This window comes from Sinocyclocheilus rhinocerous, unplaced genomic scaffold, assembly GCF_001515625.1.
Source record: "Sinocyclocheilus rhinocerous isolate Xijiao unplaced genomic scaffold, SAMN03320098_v1.1 scaffold671, whole genome shotgun sequence".
In the NCBI taxonomy this organism is placed as follows: domain Eukaryota; kingdom Metazoa; phylum Chordata; class Actinopteri; order Cypriniformes; family Cyprinidae; genus Sinocyclocheilus; species Sinocyclocheilus rhinocerous.
This window is the reverse complement of record NW_015625021.1, coordinates 1,159,425-1,172,287: the sequence shown is the minus strand read 5'-3', so window position 1 is coordinate 1,172,287 and position 12,863 is coordinate 1,159,425. Positions and strand designations below refer to the sequence as shown.

Here is a 12,863-nt window from a genome sequence, read left to right as displayed (position 1 = left end):
CACTGAAGGCCTAGGTGTAAAATGCACGGCCCGCCACTGGTTTTAATAAATAACGGGACATATTATAACAAATAGTACAAGTCATAGTTTAAGTGGTCACCCTACACCACTTCCATTTGTACAATTCTTTTAAGTGGCAATGGACTCCATATGGGATCGAAAGTGATTAAAGGCTTGGGCTTCAGTTAAACCTGCAGGACTTCTCATTTTTGGCTTTCACTTTCAGTGTTACCCTTTATATGGAGCAGCGGTACTGACCGAGACACAACGACACTCCACCAAAGACTTATTGAGATTGAGAACTTGTGACAGACTACAATGTCTAAAGAACTACAGTTGAGCCACCATGGACATGACGAAAATGGTAAGTGTGGGGGTAAGGTTAAAGCTCATCTGTTTCTTTTGCAGATGAATACTGTAAAGTACGCACTAACATCCATGAAGATTATGAAAATGGAGTGTATTTAACAGTGACTTTGCATATACTCTACATTTTAGTGTTATTTGATCATTTACGTATTTTATTTTGTGTATTTAATTACTTCATTTTCTCAATGTAGTTTGTTGTATGTGTTTCTGAATATTCACAAACACTCTCTGTATAAAACTGGTAATTGTTATATTTTGAGAAAATCTGAAATACAGTCAAACCAAAAATTATTCAGACACCAGATATAATTTTTGATATTTTTTTACTAGTGGGTGCAGGACACTATAGTTCATTTATGTAAGTGAGGATAGCAAAATAAAGTAAACTGTGACAAATCATACCCAAAAATTCTTCATACAGTGGACTACCAGCAAATTTGGGACCAAAAATTATTCAGACACATTGACCTGACCATGTTTTGCTTAAGTGTTTTTTCATTAATTGCTAATTTGACATTTTTACACTACAGACTGAACAAAATTAAGCATTGCTTGTAATTGGTCAACAAAGTATTGATAGTCATGTAAATATTGTCATACTAACAGTTGTCTGAATTTTTGGTTGATTGTAATCCATTACAAACCTTTCTATCAAAGTTATCTGACATTATCAAGATGAATTTGTTCTGACACAGTTCTTGTCATATTTTATTACAATTTTCTAAACTATAGTGAATAAACTGTGATAATGTGAGAAATGTTGAAGGTGTCTGAATACATTTTGGTTTGACTGTTTGTGTCTTTAATCAAAAATATATTATATAAAAATATATTATTACTACCACACTATAAAGATGTGAAAAGAGGCAAACCAAACATCAGACTGAATCGCACCAAATAAAGAAATATTAGCATGCAAGGTGGAGTAAAACCAGCTTGTCACATTTACAGTGTTCTAATGTTCTGAAAACAGAGACGTGAAGTCGGACACTTTCTGCTTCCCGTAGCAACACTCACCCGGTGTTTGCGTACTTTGACATAGATTATGTGGTTTAGATGCAATATTAGTCCAATACACAGCCATTTCAGATGTTTTCATGAAGCAACAGAAACACTTTTTCATTCAATACTTTATGTACTGCTTAATACAGCACCTGTATTATGATAATAACCAAATACAGAAATAACAGCTTTTAAGGTTGAGTTAAAATATCTTTTCACCTTTGCAATGTTCTAATATTCAGTGGCAGCTATGACGACGTAAATTCATAAAAAGCTTGTTATTTTTCTAAACGTCTGCCTATATTTGCACTGCATTAAAACAAATGTTTTATTTTCAGATGAAGAATGTGACAAACTTTATACCACATGTCTGCGTGAAGAAAAGCCCAAAGTCGATTTCACTGTTTCAAGTGAGATTAATAAGAAATTATTCAAAAAGAAAACATGGGAAAGTAAAAGGCGTACTTCAACAAGGCCAAGTGTGGAACTTGCATCAGCTACTGCTTCAGGAAGCGGCATCATAGGCATGATTGACACGATTGACAGACCTGCAGATGCCAAAGCAGAAGGCACCTATGCTCGAAGCGGATCATATAAGGAAGCTTTTAAAAACAAACCAGGAAAGAGGATTCCCAAGGCTGGAGTCTATGCGGAAGCAGGAGTTGGACGAGCTAGTGCTGAATACCGTATATTTAGGGCAGAAGCCAAAGGCCCAAACGCCTCAGCTGGTGCTGAAGCCACTGTGGCTAGACTCGGGGCCGGAGCAATGGCTCAGGCTGAGATTGCCAGTGCGTCAGCTAGTGCCGGTCCACTTGATGTGAAATTGGGACTTGGAGTCGACACGGGTGCATATATTGGTTTGGGTGGGGTGGAGGTCAAAATACTGGGATGTGGATTCTCATTTGGTCGAAAAACCAGTGTATCTGTTCTGGGTTCAGAACTGTCATTTTCATTCTAGTCACACAGGTATCAATTACCTTTGAATATTTATGTGTAGCATTTTACTATGTCTAAATTTATCCTAAAAATCCATTTACTGTTTCAGTTTTGACTGCTCCTGCTAGTGGTCGCCACAGCGGATCGTCTGGACATCTATTTGGCGCAGGTTTTCCTGACGCAACCTAGCACTGACATCCTGAAAACCCATTAACTATTACTAATATTTAACCCACTTAATTAATCATTCAAATTGTTCTCTATATTTAAACATGACTGTTATTGTTGCATATCACTTTTTATCATTTAATTATTTCTAATGTATAAAATTATCACATTGTAACCCTATTTTTCTATATTCCTGTCCATGTACCTTGTTATCTGTCAAAACCTCAACTACTAAACGCACACTTGTGTCTAATTTGGTTATACAGCCTATGTTATAATATTATGTTTTGATTCTCTAATTACTGCTATTCTTTAATTCGAGCTGGTTTGTCAACCTCTTTATTATTACAATGTGCTTATTGCTGTGTTTTTTTAGAGTGGCCTGGATGGTGTATAATAGTAAGGTCAAGAACTTATAACATTTCTTGAATGTACTTAGCTAAATCAGCCTGTTTAGTTTATTTAACTTTCAATTTGGTAAAATGCTCTCCTTTGAATTGTTTGCATTTTAAAATCAATTAAAACCTGTTTCTGCAAATTTAGTGTCTGTTATTGGGATGGCCAGTTCCTTTTTTTTTCCGAGTGCCCTTGAAACTCCCATGAGCTCTGTGTACTGGGCTGTGCCTGGAAATGACTTTCTCATCTGTGACCTGCTTGTTTTTCAGAATGAGTCTCTGCTTTCAGTACACATTCACTTTTATATATATATAGTAATTAAAGGTGTGAGAGTTGCTGCTGTTGTTGGAAATTCAACAAAGCAAACTTCAGTATTAATTGGACTTTCAAGCAACAGCTTTCTTCACGGAAGCTTTGCATTCAGTGAGCTAAGAAAATATGTAATATTTATTTGGCAGCCAATTATTTACTTATATATGAAGTAGCCATGTAATAAGCAGGATAATGTACATCCAGACAGGTGTTATCTCAAAATACAACCATTCAGAGTAAGATTTAAAAAAGAAAGAAAAAATACTTTTATTCAGAATGAAATTGATCGAGTTTAAATATTTTTATTGGGGAATCCAACAATCTAATAAACATTAAAACATACATCTTATTATGAAAGTGGAAATAAGAAATAAGACAAACATACAAAGCACCAGAACAACAAGGTATTAGAAAAAAATGTATACAGGTGCATCTCAATAAATTAGAATGTCGTGGAAAAGTTCATTTATTTCAGTAATTCAACTCAAATTGTGAAACTCGTGTATTAAATAAATTCAATGCACACAGACTGAAGTCAAGAGGAAAATGAGAAACAAGAGACCAAAAAATGCAGATGAGCTGAAGGCCACTGTCAAAGAAACCTGGGCTTCCATACCACCTCAGTAGTGCCACAAACTGATCACCTCCATGCTACGCCGAATTGAGGCAGTAATTAAAGCAGAAGGAGACCCTACCAAGTTATTGAGTACATGTACAGTAAATGAACATACTTTCCAGAAGGCCAACAATTCACTCAAAATGTTTTTTTTATTGGTCTTATGGAGTATTCTAATTTGTTGAGATAGTGAGTTGGTGGGTTTTTGTTAAATGTGAGCCAAAATCATCACAATTAAAAGAACCAAAGACTTAAACTACTTCAGTCTGTGTGCATTGAATTTATTTAATACAAGAGTTTCCCAATTTGAGTTGAATTACTGAAATAAATTAACTTTTCCACGACATTCTAATTTATTGAGATGCACCTGTATACTATATACAAAAAACACCATTTCCTTTAACACCCTCCCTGAAGTTTTCTTGAAGGAACCAGTCGTTCAAGTAGTAGTTCCAATACCATTTCGTTCCATGGTACTAAGACTCGCTCATGATGACGTTTCGGGGCATCTTGGAGTGAAAAAGACTTATGATTGCATACTGTGTAATTGTTTTTGGCCTCGCCTAAAACGCAACGTTTCTAAATATATTAAGACCTGTCACACATGCCAGTTGTCTGGTAAGCCAAATCAGAATCCCTGTTGTGACTGAACCGTTTAACCCAGTACCGCCGCTCCCTATATGCAGAGCACGCAGTTTGGGTATTAAGTAGTATTAAGTATTAAGATAACAGAACAGACCTAAGCCAACAACAGCCTTTAAAATTAACTAAAATGCATTATATAAAAAACAATCAGGCAATAATGATTGGTTAATTAATAATTATATGGTTTCATTGAATAACACTGTGAAAATAATGTAATACAAAATAAACAATTTATGTACATTACATGTTATTATAATGCCTGTAAAGGGCGCCAAAGGCCTGGTAATTGCTGCGTTATACTTACAGGATGATCAAATCCTTGTTTAATAGGCTATTGACCAAACATTTAATTCAAATAACCACTTAATCTTTCATTTTTGGCCACCTTTTTACTATAGATGACACAGCCTCTATAATTTCTTCAACAAAAAACCTGTAGACATCACAACCCTTACAAAAATTAACCATGGTTTTATCGTATAAAACTGCTTAATTTTCTTTTGTGTGATTTCTGAATGCTTAAGACTATAAAATCAATCAGACAAATGTATTAATAAAATCATAGCCATATGTACCCTAACTGTCTAGATCTACAATTGTAATTTGTAAATAATACAATTTAATTACAATTTATTTACTTTTATATTTTATGAAATTCTATTTTGACCCCTATAGTAGGTGTTTTGTTTTGTTTTTTACTTCCATAATATATATTAGACAGATTTGTGAACAATATTTGAGAGAAATAGGCCTTTTGTGTACATAGAAAAAGTCTTAGATCTTTGAGTTCAGCTCATGAAAAATGGGGGCAAAAACAAAAGTGTTGCGTTTATAATTTTGTTCAGTGTATATATACACACACTGTACATGAGACGTGGATCTAAAGTACATACATGTGGAAAATTTCTACATTTCTGATATTTCTGATAATGTGTTACAGAATAAGAAAAAGTGTTATGAAAGTGATATGAAGAAGACAAAAATGATGGTACCATGTTTTTTTTTAATGACTAAGCCTTATTATTTATACTCAATTCCTACTTTATGATAAAAAAATATGCTTTTGTTGAAATCAGAGATGCTCAAACGTCCTACGGCCAGTGACGGTGGTGGAAAACATCTCCCACTTGTCTGGCAAGACATTAATAATGTCTATAGTATGTCTACACCATAGTGATTAAACAGGGTAAAAACAATTGTCAGGATGTGCAAGTGTAATCATTCAGAAGTAGGGAGTGTTGTTTGCAGATCTCGTGCATGTTTCATGTCAATATCAGTTGATATTATCTCAATGCTTTATCATAAACAAGTGTGCAGTAAATCATCCAACTTAATTTCTTCATAAAGCAATTTAAGCAATGGAGAAGCTCCAGAAATACTTGCATACACTTTGGAGGTGGTAAGACAGTGATAGTGTACCTCAGTTCAGATAACTAAGTTCAAATTTTTTACGACAAAAATATATTCTTCCCCATCTGCTGCAGTTTATGCTCCCTTTACACAGAGTATGCATTATCACGAAATCGAAAGTGAAAGTAAACAGTGAGCGCTCGTTTAAAAAACGATTTCAATACCCCGCATATTGATGCCGGCTCCCTGATGCGCAAGCATGCATCAGTCCAAAAGAAGTAAAATAAAAAGCGCCCATCCATTTAAAAAAAGCGTCTCACACGGCTCCGACTTTGCTTCCTTTGATCCTGTAAACAAACGTTGATTTTCACGAGACTCACCAGCGCATGCGTAAGGCTGAACTCATACGTTATCCGCCCAGAGCTGCTTCCGTGTACAACTGTTGGCGCAAGCTACATTAAAGTGATTATTACGTTTTGGATATGGATATTTTTCTTACAAAAACGCATCAATTAAGCTATGTTTCCGTAAAAGCAAGAAGGCATGATTTGCTATACTCCTCAAGGAACTTAACATTTGCCCGAAGCTCATCTAATTTATTACGGAGCGACTGACATAACCGTAGGGAGAGGCATGCGACGATGGCCTTGTCTCTTTAACCTCTGGCGCACGCCACCGTGACTCCCCCTCTTCCTCACCTATTTCGGCTTGGATATCCATCCTCGATTCACCTCAGTAGAGTCCGACTGAATAACTTCTGCTGGAAACGCCGTCAGAGGATCCACCGTGCCAACTTCAGAGTTACGTAGTAGTAGGAGAAATTCCCGGCTATACCGTACAGGTTCACGGAAGTCGCAAAAAAAAAACCAAGAAAGTAGCAAAAAAACATAAAAAGTAAAAAAGAGCCCAACATATTAAAATAAGTCATTGTTATAAACAAATAGATAGCAAAAAACAAACAACACAATTTTTTTTTTTTTAACTGCACTGCACTACACGCTACCAAAATGCTGCTGCGTGTCGCCGTACCACAGCGCCACCCAGGTTTTTCAGGTGTCCTGAAAATGTGCAGAGCAGTGGGTCCCCAAGAACCAGAGTTGAGAACCACTGTTTTAAAGCTTTTTATCCTGTCTAACTTTTCTCAACACACTGTTCACACTGAGTTCTCTAAACAATACTTGAATTATTTAATAAATTATTTTTTTATTGTTATTGCTCACTTTACCTGAAACCCTTCAGCCCACTTTATCCAGCACATTCAGCCAAAGCATGCCAGCAATGTCTAACCCCATTTTTAAACATTTTATAACTTGCATTTCAATCCATGTTAACTGCTTAAAACAGGCACTATCACAACAATAGTACACAATAATAATTGACATAATATTTTATGGATGGCTTTGTCATTTTTTCACATTTTGACAGTGTTATTTATAGCTCAAATTTTAAACAAATTATCATGTAAAGAGCTGAAAAGAACTACCCAAATTAAAAGATTTAGGAATAAAATACATAATTAAATATGCATATACATAAACAAGTCTATCTAAAATCATCCAAACAAGATTTAAAACATACAATAAATAAAATCAAAACGTTTATTTTAACGCTTTTGGGAATCCCACAGCTGACAAAATGTGACTAGGTGGGGCAGGGGTGGGGTTTGAGTCAGTTTTTCGTCTATAAATGTTTCTAGGATCTGGCAACCCCTTAAACTACTTGACAGAAGCTGCACTTTTGAAGATCAGAAACAGCTCTCTCGACTCTCCACCAAACACCTATTGAGATTTCCAGACTTGTGGCATCCAAAAATGTCTGAAAACCGAGAATTAAGCCATCATGGACATGACGAAAATGGTAAGGGCATTTTAATAGTTGGTCTATATTTACTAACATTGAAAAAACAATAAATTTTAGTTTCATTTGTTAATTTGAGTATTTTATTTGTGTATTTATTTATTGTGTAAGTCGCTTTGGATAAAAGCGTCTGCTAAATGACTAAATGTAAATGTATTTACTTCTAAAAATGTTTCATTTTCTAGCTGTGGTATGTTTCATGTGTATACATTGTTTGTAAATATTCCCAAACACTCTGAAAGTCTCTATTAAACTAAAAATGATTAGTATTAAACTAAAACACATCTTAAATTAACAGGTACTTTGTCAACAACAAAGCACATGAGCATTAAAAAAATAAAAAAATAAAAGATGTCAAATACTTTATTTAAAGCTGCAGTCCATAATTTTTTTATTTTGGTTAAAAATTATCCCAAATCAATATTTGAGCAAGTACATAACCAGCCAGTGTTCAAAACTATCACCTTACTTTAGCCCGATTCACAACGGTTAGCTTATAATAATGTTTTCTAATTTGAGTGGTACGGGTAGGTTTTCGCGGGAAATTTGAGCATGGCACTGCATCATTAGGTCACGTCTGTAAACATAAAGAATTTTCTTTTCTCACAGCAGCTGGAATAATTAAATGTATCATTTTGATAGCAGATTGTAATCCAGAAAGGATTATGTGTTTATAACATAAACTATGACAGCTATGGCAGCTATGACGATTTAAATTCATATTCTTATTTTTCTAAATGTCTGTCTATATGCACTGCATTATAAACTAATATATTTTCAGATGAAGAATATGATATGATTTATACTACATGGCTGCATGAAGAAGATGACAGCGTAGATGATTCAAGTGACATTAAAAAGGCATTACACAAGCCACGGAAAGTCAAAAGGGATACCACAACAAAGCCAACTGTCCGCCTTGCATCAGCTAATATGTCAGTACGCAACACCATAGATATGATTGACACGTTTGACAGACCAGCAGATGCCAATGCAGAAGGCACCTATGCTCGAAGCGGAACATATGCTACAAGTCCTGAAGATGAACCAGGAAAGAGGATTCCCAAGGCTGGAGTCTATGCAGAAGCAGGAGTTGGACGAGCTAGTGCTGAATACAGTATATTTGAGGCTGAAGCCAAAGGCCCAAATGCCTCAGCTGGTGCTGAAGTCAGTGTGGTTGGAGCTGGAGCAATGGCTCGAGCTGAAATCGCCAGTGTATCAGCTAAAGCTGGTCCAGTTAGTGCAAAATTGGGACTTGGATTTGACACGGGTGTATCTGCTGGTCTGGATGGGTTGGAGGCCAAAATACTGGGAACTGGAATCTCAATTGGTCCAAAAACCAGTATATCTCTTCTGGGTTCAGAAGTGTCGTGTTCAGTCATGTAATCATGCAGGTATGTAGGCTATTACTAACTAACAACAAAGACAAAAACAGAAACCGAAAAAGTAAAAAAAAAAATAATAATTTATTTTTAAACGTTATCAAATTTTAAAGCAGAACTGTTGTTGAGTTATAAATACACCGAATTACATTTTAACAATATTACAACATATAGTTATATTTTAGATTTTATAATTCTACAATTGTTGAGACTCTTGTTTTCATTTAAGAATAAATATTTGTATTTGGTTATGCAGGTGTTTTTAATTCGATTACGCCAACTCCAGTATGGATCCAATCTTTGCGAAGACTTCAGATGACGCCAACTTTAGATCGACGTACAGAACTGTCAGATATTATCCTTATACTGTAATCATTATGAGCACAAGTTGTAATTGTTGTTTGAAATAATATGTGTTGTGAAAACTTCTATACAAATAAACTTGAATCAAATATTTATTGCTTATTTTGTCAGTACTGTCATTCCCAGTTTATAACTGATATAATGTGTTCACAGAACTTTAAATTCTGCATCAGTCCCTTTCTATTTATACAATACACTGAAAAAAAAATGTATGCAGTGTTCTTTTGTGCAAACATTCTATAAGCAAGCAGCTGTGTTTGTCTTTCCATGAATTTGCAAAAGATATAGATATGTGGATTCGGGCAATTCAGTCTGAAGGAGGTCATTCATAACTAGTGATGAAAGAAATGAAGCTTCACAAAACTTCAAATTAACCAATTACTAATGAGATAATGCTTTGAAATGCTTCCATGTATTTTTATTTATTCATCGTCAGGCCCTCCAAGATGTAATATAGTTTGTTTCTTCATTGGAACAAATTTGGAGAAATTTTCACAGTATCCAGTGTAGAAAATCACTTATTAAATCACTTACAAGTTTTATTGTATTTTGTCACGTCAGCCCGCTCATGCCCATTGTAGACACTGTGTTATTGTGGACATTTTTCCACTATAAAGAATAGAATGTAAAAGGTTCTTCATGGAACCATAGATGCAAATAAAGAACCTTAATTTTTGAGAGTGCGTGTGTTGGATTTTTTGGCAGCTTTGCATCAAGGGTCTTAAGGGACGATCAAACTAGACTTCTATCAATGGCTTGATCAATGGCTTAAGCTGTTCCAAATTAAACACAAGCGCTTTCAATTGCTTAAAAAAGTATCTAGTATGTATTTTCATGCTAGTACTTATTTTTAAGTACTGCTGGCATCTATTGGTGAATCAATGAGACAACAGTGCTAATGAATGAACAATTCAAAACCTGCTAAGGGGTAATTAAATGTAACAAATCAAGTAAAACTGTATCATCCTTTATTGGAAAATTAAACAACATTTTTGCAAACATTAATAACCTCCTTAACCTTTTACACTGAGAAGATAGTGATCAAACTACATTTTATAAAAATCATCTTTTAAGTTCAGTAATACATTTTAAACATGAGTCAAATTGTCTGTGACTTATCTCAAAATCACTCATTTAACAGTTCACCTATTGCCAAAATTAAGAACAAAAGTCTACTAGTCACTATTGAAGTACTAGTGTCTAATGAAAACGAACTACTATGTAATAAGTACTAGTATCTTAAAGGCACTAGCACCTGAAGAATAAGCACTAGTAACCAATGAATAAGTACTAGTAGCCTACCTGATGGAATACTAGTATTCTAGTAGTAATTAAGTAGTATACTATTAGCATGAAAATATACTAGTACATTTTAAGGATTAAATGTTAAAACAGCTTGCCATAAACACACTGCAGGTATTTTCCCTTTTCTGTTTCACTTTCAGTGTCAAAGCAGTAACTAAATCAGCATACTATCATCTCAAAAACCAAGGGTTCACACAAAACAAGGGGAGTCCGCTTCTAGTTATTATGCCGCCCGCTGTTGGAATCATCTTCCAGAAGAGATCAGATGTGCTAAAACATTAGTCACATTTAAATGCAGACTCAAAACTCATCTGTTTAGCTGTGCATTTAGTGAATGAGCACTGTGCTACGTACGAACTGATTGCACTGTATTTTATGTATAATCATTTAATATTTTTAACTGTTTTAAATTAATTTTAAATCAATTTCTAAATCATTTAAAAAATTTCAAATTCCCTGTTTTATTGTTGTGATTTTTTTTTATGATTATTTTACTTCCTTTGAAGTAAAGCACTTTGAATTACCATTGTGTATGAAATGTGCTATATAAATAAACTTGTCTTGCCTTGCCTTGCCTTCAGTTGATGCCCTAGTCTGCATAGATAGGGAGTGGCAGGACTGACCAGACGCAGCTCCTTCTTTGAAAACCTCTTGAGTTAGATTCAATAATATATCAGGGTGTACCAATCCATTTCCAAACATCTTTATCAGTCATGAATCTGAAATAGTATATATTTGTATCCTCCAGTTTCACATCACTTAAGTGATGACACTTAAGTGATGTGAAACTAGAGGATACAAAGGGAAAAAAATAACCCAACATAATGACCCAACAGGCTCAACCCAGCGTTTTTTAGAGTGCAGTCTATAATGGTGCAGTAATGCTGTTTATGTCGCTGAGCCTGAAACATCTGACTGTATTCAGAGTCCGCAGATAGATCTGGAAACTCTTCATCTTCATCTTCATCTTCCAGTCTAACATTAGTTACAATGAACAAGTTTAAATTCAGCACTTCTGCACCTGCTGGTAGATGTTGTGACTACATCATTTTACAGGCAATCTTTTTTCATTTACTAAAATTCAGAGATAATGTATTCTGATAAAATAAATTGGCAAGCAACACACAAAAGCGAATATAATTTGACTATTTAGTATATATTTCACCATAATCACCAACGTTCTAAAAAGCATAATATTGACTACAGTAGGCTATATGGCTATGAGCTTCATCATTAGAGGTAATTAGACCATTTTCATTTATCAACAAGTGTTGCTTTTATTTTTCCAGTAAAATCAGTGTCATCTTTGCATCAAAGATCGCTTTCACTTTCAGTTGATGTCCTGCTATATAAGGAGCATCGGTACTGACCGAGACACAGCTCCACCCGCGACCCTCCATCAAACACCTCCTGAGATTTATAAACTACTGACACCCAAAAATGTCTGACAAAAACCCACAATTACCCTACCATGGACAATACGATAATGGTAAGTGCATTTTAATAGTCTATATTTACTAACATTTAAAAAAAAATACATTTTAGTGTTTTGTTATTTATGTATTCTATTTGTGTATTGTTTCTAAACGTTTCATTTTCTAACTGACTGACTGGGGGGACCCTTGTTGGGGGCATGTTTTGTATTTTTAAATATATTATCACAAAAACAATTTAATAGAGACATCTGTAGCAGCATTGGTATCAGTGAAACTTCATTCATATAAGAAATCAAAATTGACACTAATTAATTTGTTAGCGCACATTGTCTTGAGGTGAACACTCAAGTTAATCCACAGAAAGAAAAAAAATTTGGTCTTGGTAATCTTTAATCAAAATCTGAAAATGTGTTCGCGCTCCTGAATGGCATTCCTTCTCTGATGAGGTCAGTTTGATGGCTTGGGCAGAAAATCCTTAACCACGCCCCTCCAACCATTAGTTTGCTGCAAGTGAGACATGCGCTAAAATAAAACACCGCCCTCTAATCAGTATTTCATTTCACTTCCAGTTCACACAGACTTTAAACAATTAGGCTATTTAAAACTTTATTTTTATTTTTTTATTATTATTATTCATTTAGAGATTCATTGTGAAAATATGTATTAGCCTACAATATAAAAATATATCCCAAACTTTATTATGTTTAATCACAGTTAAAGAGGGAA

At 34.7% G+C, this 12,863-nt stretch overlaps 1 protein-coding gene across 1 annotated transcript; it reads left to right on the top strand.

Annotated features, from left to right (window-relative positions):
- The first annotated feature begins 318 nt into the window (after window positions 1–318).
- On the top strand, window positions 319–2,536 carry LOC107747659 (uncharacterized). Its single transcript, XM_016562258.1, has 3 exons — window positions 319–364; window positions 409–456; window positions 1,710–2,536. Exons 1-3 carry the CDS (start codon window positions 319–321, stop codon window positions 2,327–2,329), a joined length of 714 nt encoding a protein of 237 aa, XP_016417744.1. The 3' UTR covers window positions 2,330–2,536.
- The last annotated feature ends 10,327 nt before the right edge of the window (window positions 2,537–12,863 follow it).